General features: G+C 40.2%; 1 protein-coding gene across 2 annotated transcripts in view; it reads right to left on the bottom strand.

The window, feature by feature from the left end:
* Positions 1-11,833, bottom strand: part of RASGEF1B (RasGEF domain family member 1B) — a 45,050-nt gene that overhangs the window by 28,016 nt on the left and 5,201 nt on the right. For both annotated transcript variants that reach the window (XM_023222559.2, XM_023222560.2), the window contains exons 2-4: positions 4,167-4,349; positions 2,339-2,461; positions 1,473-1,610 (exon numbers count right to left, since the gene is read on the bottom strand). In XM_023222559.2, coding sequence (XP_023078327.1) covers positions 1,473-1,610; positions 2,339-2,461; positions 4,167-4,343 — 438 coding nt within the window. In that variant the 5' untranslated portion in view covers positions 4,344-4,349. The remainder of the gene's footprint in view (positions 1-1,472; positions 1,611-2,338; positions 2,462-4,166; positions 4,350-11,833) is intronic.

Below are 11,833 nucleotides of genomic sequence, written 5' to 3'. Positions count from 1 at the left end.
CCTGTAATTCCAGCACTTTGGGAGGCCAAGGCCAGTGGATTGCTTGAGCCCGAAAGTTCGAGACCAGCCTAGGCAACATAGTGAGGCTTTGTCTCTACAAAAAATAGAAATAATTAGCCAGGCACGGTTGTATGCACCTGTAGTCCCAGCTACTAGGGAAGCTGAGGTGGGAGGACTGATTAAGCCAGAGAAGTCAAGGCTGCAGTGAGCCATGATCACAACACTATACTGTAGCCTGAGGAACAGAGCAAGGCTCTGTCTCAGAAAAAAAGGATAGGGTATCAAGTTATATGCTGTAGCACACCACTGAAAGAGTTCTCAAGGAAGGTTATTCATAATGGAAAATGCATTTTAAGACGAATGAAATGCACCATCATTGCCAAATGCTTCATCTACTTTTTCCAGGTGAAAGTGTATCTGTGCCTAACCCACTTGTTCCCAGAAGTTGACCTGCAACATGGAAACTACAAGGCCATCCTTGCCCAGCAAGTCTCAACACAGAATACCAGCCCTCCAGACGTGCTTCCAAAAGGATAACCTTGGATTTGCACAGCTAGTAGTTAGTGCTTATCAAAGACTCAACTGAGGGAAGTGATATTTATGAAAGACTATCTAAGAGACTTACGTTCAATCTCCACCTATACTAGACTCTATCCTTAAATTAACTTCTGAGCACTGGAAGACTTGCCTCATTTCCTCAGTCTTCTCCTCCCCCAAGAATTACCTTTGCTCATTCACACATGAATCTATGAATTCAGTTTCTATCCAGGAAGGTGTTGTAAACACCATAAAGAACAGTTTCTAGGATCTCATTCTATGACCCTATACAAAGTTCTTCAGAAGAAAGTTTTTAAATTTTTAATTTAATTCCCTCAATAATTACTATACTTCCCCTTTTCTGACAGTGAATATCACATGACCAGCTATATATCCCTTTTACCTGGAACTTAAACTCATACCACAGCAATCCTGTCCTGCTCTACTCATTCTCAACAGAAGCATATTTGTTTTCTTCCTGCCACAGCCCAGAATGTCTATTTCTATTTATGATTTATTAATCTACTATTTATCATTGGTTAATACATTAATGTTATTTACTTTGTATCCACTAGTGTTTATATCTATTAACATGCCATTTATTACCTAACTAGCTGTGTTAAACCTTTTTGGAAGGAAAAAAGGTAAAAGTGAAGTAAAATTAAAATACACTTACAACATAAATCCTGTGCATGAGTTGACATGAACATAGCCCCAAATGAATCACATAACATTCTAGATCATATCCCTTTGAAGTGGGATGGTATAATCATTCTCACTTGACATACTAAACCGACCAATATGTGATGTGGAGGGCTTGCCCAGAGGCAAAACAGAGAGGAAGCAATGGAGATTAGGATGCATAATTCAGTACCATTTCCCACCCAGGCTCTGCCTGGGAATTCCAGTGGCCGTGCTAAATTCAGGTTACCAACCTCTTCACCACTGGCTATCCGGTGAGCCAGATCTTTTAAGTTTCTCATCATTCTTTCATCCCGAAAATCATAGGGAAATGTTTCCGTCCATTCCGTGAGGAGTTGAAGGATTTTGGGTGCAATTTTTCTCATCTGGTTCTAGGGAGAAAAAGCAAATCTAATTCAGTGATATTTATCACTATGGACTACATCAAATAAATAGTTACAAACAGTGTCACTGAGAAACTTCTAGTGCAAAGTCTTTAGGGATGAAGAAGAAGCTCCAGTCCCTCTCCCTCCATGTCAATGCCAAGTGCCACCAACTTAAGGCAGGACCTAGGGATTCTCAATTGCATTTAATTAACTTATTTTTTTTCAATTTTTAAATTTTTAATGTCTTTGATTTTTGAGACAAGAGTCTCACTGTGTCCCCCAGGCTGGAGTGTAGTGGTGCAATCTCAGCTCACTGCAACCTGCCTCCCAGGTTCAAGTGATTCTCCTGCCTCAGTCTCCGGAGTAGCCAGGATTACAGGTGTGCGCCACCACAGCCAGCTCATTTTTGTATTTTTAGTAGAGACGGGGTTTCATGTTGGCCAGCCTGGTCTCAAAACTCCTGACCTCAGGTGATCTGCCCACCCTGGCCTCCCAAAGTGCTGGGATTACAGGCGTGAGCCACCTGCACCCAGGCTACATTTCATTTATTCTGTGTTCTTTATTCTTTATACCATTCACAATTCCCCTTGCATAGCGCAATGCCATTTATGCACTTCAGCCTGGGGATAAGCCCCGGTTACTTAAGGAACCAACTTCACAAAAATCTAAGCCATAGAGTCAGCATTCCTAATAAAACAAACTGTAATATTATAATATTAAAAATGTACCATTACCTTATCACTATCTGGATCACTGAGTCTCTGGTGCTCAACACATAAGTGGCAGACTTTGGCCATTAGCTCATAAGGATGCATAAATAACCGAGAACTGAGTAGGAAGGTAAATATGTATGTTCTCTGCAGCAAGAGAAAAAAGTCATCATTGTTACATTCTCTCTAAAATTAATATCTTGCCTTTATACTATACATCTTATTTCATTAAGTTCTCCTGATCAAGTTAATATGCTGCAGTTTCAAAAGTAATGCCTACTAGTAGTAAAACGGTGTAAGATTAATTTCTCCTTTACCTTCTGATGTATGTTTTCTCTTAAACCATACTAAAAATAACAGAAGTACAGGATAAGTTTGGCTCCTGGAATCATTCAGAGCACATTTTCACATCCATCCTCAGGGAGCCAGGATACCAAGACACATAACTCACTTTAGTGAAGAAGAATGAAATTCAGCCCAGAGAGATAAATCTTACTTGAATATACTACCCATACAAAACATGGTTGTGTGTCCAAATACTCTGTAACTCAACGGAAACCAAACAAAAAATAACAACAAAAAAATCTACCTACCCAATGCACATAACACTCAAGAATTCTCCAGGGTGTCTAGCATGTCACACTAAAGTGTTTGTGTCAGAACATTCAAAGGCAGGCTTTCAAGTAACCTATTTATTTGCTTAAAGGCAAAGCAATTTAATAAAGCACAATATAACACTATATACTTTTCTTTAACCACATTGTCTCCCAAGAAGCCAGTAATGAAGTAGTGCTTATTTGTTATAACAATTTCAGACTCCCATTGAAAAGAGAAATTCCATGGGATTTTTCTTTTTTCCTTAGGCGCCTTTACTAGCTCATAAACACTTACAGGGCTGAACAAGGGATCCCTTTTACTTTTGGTTACAAGTCTTCCCTGTGTGGCAACATATCTGAAAATGCCATGTAACAAAATACACAGATAACTCAGTAAGAAACACTATGGTGAATTACTGTGGCAAGCACGAACTATCCTTTGCACACCAACGTTATCATTAAATTTATAAAGACAAATGAATGCAGTCTCTAGATATTTTCATGAGATCTTTATCAATAACCAGCTGCTCAGCAAATCTCCTACTACTAAGCTCAATTCCATAGAGGTAGCTGTAGCACAGGGAAGGGGAAAAAGTCATTTGTCCCAGAAAGAAAACCTGTGTTTGACTGCTGATGCTGGGAGTGAGACCATGAGCAAATACTCAACACTCTGAATTAGTTTTCTCCTCTCTTCCCTCTTGGAATTACTGTAAAGACTGAGAAAACATATAACAAATTCCCTAGATTCAGTTACATAAATGTAGGTTACCAAGGTAAAACAAAGCAACCATGTCACATGATGTTGAATCTATAAAGAATTACATCTTGAGCATAAACCTTGTTTTCTCTTCCATATACTTTCCTTGGTTACATTCACTTTTCTTAGCATAGTGATGATCTTGGAAACAAAAAAGGCATTATATATTCTGGGAGCATCCAATGTTCTCTGACATTTCTATTTAAGGACTAAGTTATATGCATGAATCAACTCTACAGATACTTCATTTAGATGGTATCACACTGTCTACAATGTAGTAACTAAACTGAAAAGAAATTGATATGCACAGTATACCAAAATCTGATCCTTATCCAGGCTCAACTTGATTTCAATGCACTTGATAATCAATATGCAATTTCTTATTAGAAAAATTCTCAGCAACCTAGAGATAATTCTGTATTATCTATGGTCCCTGCCTACTGTACTGTAATTTCTACTCATTGCCAAGGATGTGTTTCAGAGAAACATGAATACCTACATCTGGATAGTAATCCACATTAGGTACTAAGTGCTGGATGAGTGCTTCCAGGGATCCAGAGAGGAGGTTGTTGTCATGGTAATACAACCCTCCACAGCTGTCCTCTGCAGACTGATAGAGGTTTCGATTGTAACCACTGCTGTCAAACATTGCTGAAAAGGGAGGAGTCTGAGGCATACTTTCCTAAAAGGAATAAAAAAGAAGAAAATATAATGTCAGCAATATGCAGTATGAAAATAAAGGTAAGCTTTAATAGGCACTAAGATTTAACAGTAATGAGAGAATAGGCAATTAAAATAGTAGTTCAGGTTCTGACACAGTATCAGAGCCCATCGAGAACCAAATTGCTCTCTGAGTACCACATGTAATCATACTTTTGAGTACCACTCCCATCAAATATCATACAACGCTTAGACCAAGGGGCCCACTCTGGACTTAAACTCAAGTCTCTGGCTGTCATATTTAGATGTCACTCCTTCACATCAGATGGTGAAAGGGGCAAGGGAACTGAACATCGATTGCTTTATCGCATGGAGTCAACAATTTTCCTAAGGTGGAAATGTGTACACCTTAAAATTTGGTTGGGAAAAGTTACCTAACACTGAAGATCTATCTGAAGGACTTGAAGACAACCAAAACTGAAGCTGAAAACACTAAATTGCAAAGTAGGCCTAGAATTAAAGTACACTGTGTGCGTGTTTATATATGTATACATGTACACACAAGATTTCATGTAGACTCCTCAGTTTTCACTGAAAGATCAGATGCTGTTGACTTTCTCCCCTTTCTGTTAAATTCTCCTGGGGCTGTGGGGTAGTATCTTGTAAAGCCTCAGTTCTCAATAAACATGCAGGCTGAGAAGGCACCCGATTTGGGAACAAGGAGCACTGTGACAGTCCTGAGATAAGTTGCTCCTCTCCATCTGTTTACTTTGCAATTCACAAAGGCCTTGTCAGAGGGTGCTCTGCAGACGGCAGAGGTTATTAAGTTATTACTTGAATTCCTAGGGACGGCACCCGGCCCTGAGAACAGACTCCCAGTCTCTGGCACCACGTCTGCACAATGGAGGCATTGAAGAGCTGCAGAGACTGGGGGCTTCAGAAGGCAAACAATGAGGGGGAGCCATACTCCAAGTCGTGGACTGACGGGGACAGGGTGTGTGGAGGCAGCAGGAGGACACAACCTGGACTAATCTTTCTTTTCAAGATGCCAAAAGATATTTGCATCTCAATGTGGGAGGGGCGTGGAGCCCTGTCTGAGAAGTCACATCCATCACTCCTTGAGCATCTGTTCCAGCTACAGCTGATGGGTATACAGAGCACCACAACCTGTGCACGTGCCTCAGCAGGGGGCGGCCAGGGGTGGGACATTAAGAGAAAACATCCATCATCAAAGCCAACCTGGCCGGTGAAAACAGAATTAGAGAAAAGAAACATCAAGAAAAATAAACAGGAAATAAAAACCAACTTCATTTCTGGGTATTTTGTCCCCTCCACAAACCAGTGCTGAGGGACAATTTAAAGGGATCCATGAAAAAGCCACAAATGGGAAGAAGGTGTTGACTGGGAACCACTCTATCCACAGGGATTTGTGACTAGCGGGGTCACTGGCTCCATGGCTCTCCTTTAGGTAGCACATAGTCATAACAGCCAAAGGGTCAGGCACTATGGGATATAACATTAACACAAATAGTCTGCACACACCCTTAGTTGGCAAGACCTCACATGTAGGAACTGCAGTTAAATAAATAAATCATTCAATGTTAACATTTTATAAGGCAATAGACAAGGTACATTTCTCTCCTCTTCAAATTGCCAGGTTTCTATGAGTACAACTCCTGTGCAATATAATCATTGCAAACTGGCCATCCTTGGTGGGAAGAAAAAGAGCCAGTCTGTCCTTGCCCTGAGAAACTCATAATGTCCTCAAACTAGGAGGCAGGGACCTGAGATTAGAGGCACCTAAAAGCTCCCTCAGATAACTGAGAAAGAACTCGTTGTCTGGATTTGGTTGCCTCTGGCTTAGAAAAGCTTTAGATGGTTATAACCACAGTGTCCTTCACATACAGCATGAGGAACGTCATGCCCTTGGAATCGGGATTTTTTCTTTCAGGAACCACACAGTTTCCTTCATTGGAGCACTTACTCATTGCTAGTACAACCATTCTAACAAAGCACTTTTGGGAGATGGTTGGCCAGGATTTGGGAATTCCAAAAAATCAGAAAATCATAAATATTCAAAGGAACCACAGAAATCACCTGGCCCAGGATCTGGAAAACATTTCATTTCACTTTCCAACTGCAAGCAATTCAAGTGGTTGTCTAAAGGCCTGAGGATGAGCAAGGAGGATATGCAAGCTGTAACTCAGTGGGAGAATGCAGGTTCTAAGTGATTAGCAATGACTGTCAGACAGTCATGGAAGGAGACGCAGCCCATGTGCCATCACAATCTAGTCCAATCTCCTCTTCTTATAAATGTGCACACTGAGACCCAAGGGGGTAAGGTGACCAGGCTAAGATGACCCAGCAATGAGGCCACAGCACATCGCTACACTCTTGCTGAATGGAACTCCCCTGCATCAAGTACTCTCCGGGCACGGGCTAATTAGCAGTAAGCACCAACCCATAAAATGGTCATGGGTCACTCAGATTTTGTTTTCAAGGAATCAGCACCAAAAGCCACCAAGTATTTGCACTTCTTAATTATTTACTCCTGCAGAGTAGACAAGAGCTCAGATCTGGACAAAGATTCAGATTTAGTGAAGCCCTAATTCGGGCACTTAATGGCTGTGAAATCTTCAAACCCTCAACACCACCACCAGGTATGTTTTCCACCTGTTATTTCCAATTTTGTTTATCCCTTCCAAAATCCTAAATAATAACAAAACTACTTATCTTCTTTAGCGCAAGGTTCTTCTTAGAGCATTATGATTAGAGCAATGGCAAAAGACTGTGTATTGTTTTTTGGAACTATATCACTCGTAGTATTTCTTTGAAGAGGTGCAAAGTATCAATACTTAGAAAACTCCCTCCAACAAGGCACCAAAAGAAAATAATGCAAATAGCGATAGAAACCAAACTGAGGTAAATGAATAAGGGTTATGGCTTACTGTATTTAAAAATCAACTGTAAGAAGAGAGTTATGTCACAGGCTATTTTCTGCCTTCTAATGAGCCCAAAGTTATGCTGCTAATTAGCTGATTTCATTTTCCCATGAAACCACCTTGATTGCTGACCTTGCACATAGCAATAACTAACTCCTGAGATTCAAGTCACTTCAGTCCCTTATTTATTATGCACAATAGTCTTATTTTTCTACCTCCCCATATACTCCAGACAGAACCTTTTCAATTCCTTAATCCCTTCTCCCTTCGTTAGTCATAATTCTTCTCACTATGGGATACTGTGTGCTGGAGAATGTCTTCACATGTCACAGACCTTTACTCTCTGAAACCCCCCTCCAGGTCTCTCTCACGACATCCGTGATGCAGAAGGCTCTGAGAATTTCAATGGCTCCATTTGTGTAATTGTTTACTGACTACAAATGCCTTCCTGGATTCTACAACCACCTCATCTGGCAGGCTACATAAGCAGCTGAGGTTCAGAAAAACTGTAATAACTAGCTTGGGGTTAGACATGGAGTAAGGGACAAGTGGGGTAGGGTTTCAGAGTTAGGTCTTCTGATTCCAGATTCAAAATTTATTACACTACATCACGATATGCTGCAAATAGTCTTCTTTGAACTTCTAATGTTTAATCATTAAACGAAAATCCTATCAGTCTGTCTCAAATTGTAGGCTATTAGGATAACTCACACGTTTTACATGGTCTACATAAATCCTTGCTCCAAAGAAGTATTAGTACCATTAATTACTCTTATTAAAAAGTTCAACTGTCAACAGCAGTATTTAAGCTACTGGCCTTTGCCATCAAAGCATGGTGTCATCAAGACACAGAGACTCCACAGATTCTAGTATGGACTTTAAAAAACATTATAACATCCTCAAAACTGGGATGTGTGTAAACAGTTGAATGGTAAAAAAACATGTTTACTTAACAGTCTTTTTAAGTGATATATGCAATGACAGAGCATCTAACAATGGATAGCCTCTTAGACTCAATGAAATATAGTAATATTTGCTCATGTGTATTTTATAGATTTCCAGCAAAAAAAAATTTAATGAAAGAAATGACCAAGAGAAAAATCATGGCTCACAGTATTCATCACTCATTGCTGGACAATGTCTAACAAGTGGCCAGTCTAGCTGTTTTTGGAAGGATCAACTGCCTGTGTAATAGACGCGCTTGATAATCACAAGGAAAAATCAGCAGAATGGTACAGAAAGCACTGTTTGTGGAACAGAATTCTAAATACCTAAGAAGACAAATATAGTAGTCTGTTTTCTCTAAAGTATCTTCCCTCCTGTTAACCACACACCAAGAGCCACTGTTCGTTCCGTATTCCTCAGACTTGATATCTGGGTCTTTTGTTTTAACTGCTTCAGTTCTGGAATTGAAAAGTGAGGACCAAAAGACTAAATATTGGTTTAGCTCTTGTTAAGAAAATAAATCCAATATTCAAAGTACTGGGCATGAGAATCCAGACAAGTATTTATCCCTGGGCACTATTAACTCCAGGAATCACTTCCTAATGATTTCTCCAGGGAAAGAAAGGCTCAGGGTAAGGTTGCTCATAACCCGTAACTTCTATTTATTTCATTCAGTCAGTGCAGTTCTCATGCCTTCCTTATTGGCAGCAAATCTTCTCCTTCCAGCTTCCACAACTAATATTTTCTGTCTCTGAGATCCTATAAACTCTCAACTTACTCCTCTCTACACTCTGCAACACAGCCTCAAAACTAGCCTCTCCACTGTCTGCCATCTGTCGTTAGTACAAATTTTGCCTAACTCAACATACCTATCAATGGGGACCAGCTAACGAAAAATTTTGTTCAGGAAAAACTGACTCTTCTCCAAAATTAGAATATGTGGATGGAACAGCAAGTTAAATACTGGCATTAATTTACCATAAAGTCCAACTTCAAAGTAGCTAATTCCTTCAGAAAAAAGAGATTTGTATGAGACACAAGAAAAAGCTGCTGACTTTATTCAAATCCTACCAATAATACATAAAGCAGAGAGCAGGTTCATCTCAAAAGCTATTCTCACCTTACGAAGTTGCATTTGTAAGTCAGTTCTTTACAACTCAGAATATATTCAATTCAGTCAGTGGCTTTTAACTTTTTAGGGAGATCACAAACCTCTCCCCATCACCACCCCCAGAGAAATGTACACACCAGTTTTCATATACTTTCAGGGAATTTACAGACCCCAGATTAAGAAGTCCATGTGCTGCCCTGTACAGAACCTAGATATTATTTCTCTATGCCAAGGAAGGAGAACATGGTGGCTCTGACAGTAACCTTGGTCTAACACTTTCAAGAACGGCCCCTTAGAAAACAAGAAATTCCTAAGCCGGGCGTGGTGGCTCACACCTGTAATCCTAGTACTTTGGGAGGCTGAGGTGGGCAGATTACCTGAGGTCAGGAGTTCGAGACCAGCCTGACCAACATGGAGCAACCCCATCTCTACTAAAAATACAAAATTAGCTGGGCATGGTGGCGCATGCCTGTAATCCCAGCTACTCCCAAGGCTGAGGCAGGAGAATCTCTTGAACCTGGGAGACAGAAGTTGTCATGAGCCAAGATCGTGCCATTGTACTCCAGCCTGGGCAAAAAAAGCAAAACTCTATCAAAAAAAAAAAAAAAAAGAAAAGAAAAGAAAAGAAAATACAAGGAATTCTTGTATTTTCAGGTAGTACCAATCAAACTGAGTTAAGAGAATAAAATAATCATAATTATTTTGGCTTGGGTACAGCTATTGAAATGGGCTTTTTCTTTTCTTTTCTGCATAAATTGAGGCAGCACTTTAGGATGTGAGGAGATGCAGGGAGATAATGGGAAACAGATTCTGGTTTTAAAACAATGAACCAGGCGAAAAGAAAGTGTAGAGCCACCAAAATTAGCATATAGATTACAGGTTATGCTGGAAAATCTTCCAACAGGAAGTCAAGATATACCCAGCCCAGGTATACAAGATGAATGTTCTTTGTTAAAATTAATTTGGGAACTTGAAAAGTTAGTTGACAGACAAGACATCTTACAGAGGCAGCTAATTTGGTCACAAAGATAGATCATGTTCTTCCAAGGACCCTGAAAAAGTTCAGCCTGACATTGATCCAGCAGCAAGGAAGCAAGCTCTGGGTGATTTACGATATGAATGGATTTGAAAGGCATGCCTAATGGTTTCAAACCCACTAAAGCACCAGATGAAAAGCTGCCTTTTTCTAAACAGCAGACTGTGTTTGAATTAGTGACTGCTTTTGCACAATGTTATTTATGATGAAGCAGGTGCACCAGGATAGGGTGGTTTCAGGTGACAATTCAAATTGGAAAAGAGGTTGAGGAAAAGATGGGTATGGGAACTAAATCAAAAGCTATCCCTCAATGTCTGCAATAGGTGCTTTGTAAATCTCTACCAGAATGTCCAGTCAGCATTTCCTCTACACTTGGAATGAGACAGAAAATTTAAGAGTCAGAGAAAAAAAGGTTTATTTTTTTCAATCCCTATTTCATCATACATAGAGTGCTTTGGTGAAATATCTAATAAATCCAACGCCTTGATGTTGACCATAATATTTTAGCTTCTGTTCAAATGTTGGGCATGTGTCCCAATTAAAGAAAAAGAAAAAAACACTTAAGTAGACGAAGGCCTCCGTATCACAGCTGAACTTTGAAAGCATATTTGTTTAGTGGGGAGAGGTTTAATTTAATATCCTGGAATAACTGGTTCCTGAATTCCTATCTAGATGCCAGAGAAACTTTGCCCTTTGGTGAGATTCATCTTCCACAACTTGTTTCTTCCTTTTCTCCCTTGAAGTTGCATAGATCTGAATTAAGAGTTCACATATTTCAGCTTTACTCCAGCTGTTATCTCAAGTACTTGCAGCCTGCCTCCTTTTGCCCTGCTAGCATACCAAGATTGGCTGCACCTTCACAGGGTGTATCTAACTATGGATTTGAGCCAGGGTGAAAGGTAAAAGTCAAGTTTCTGACACTATCTAAAACATGACTTAAGTTTGAAAATGTCTAGATTGCCAGGTGCGGTGGCTCACACCTGTAATCCCAGCACTCTGGGAGGCCGAGGCGGGCAGATCACAAGGTCAGCAGATCGAGACCATCCTGGCTAACCCGGTGAAACTTCATCTGTACTAAAAATACAAAAAATTAGTTGGGCATGGTGGCGGGCGCCTGTAGTCCCAGCTACTGGGGAGGCTGAGGCAGGAGAATTGCTTGAACCCGGGAGGCAGAGGTTGTAGTGAGCCGAGAATATGCCACTGCACTCCAGCCTAGGTGACAGAGCGAGACTCTATGTAAAAAAAAAAAAAAGAAAGAAAATTTCTAGATTATCTTCTCATTTCTGTCCTCATTCAGAGGAAGTCCTAAATCAGAGATTTCTAACAGCATCTCTGGAAACTGCAGAAATGCTACACCTCTGCTTACCTCCTTTATAAAAAAAAAAAAAAAGGTATCGTATTGAGAGGGTAAACAACACAGAGAAGACAACTCATAGTCAACTCACATCTTTGGTATGTGAACAGACAGAAAC

Source organism: Piliocolobus tephrosceles, chromosome 3 (assembly GCF_002776525.5).
Source record: "Piliocolobus tephrosceles isolate RC106 chromosome 3, ASM277652v3, whole genome shotgun sequence".
Classification (NCBI taxonomy): Eukaryota; Metazoa; Chordata; class Mammalia; order Primates; family Cercopithecidae; genus Piliocolobus; species Piliocolobus tephrosceles.
The sequence above is the reverse complement of the archived record's forward strand: the minus strand, read 5'-3'. Positions and strand labels throughout refer to the sequence as shown.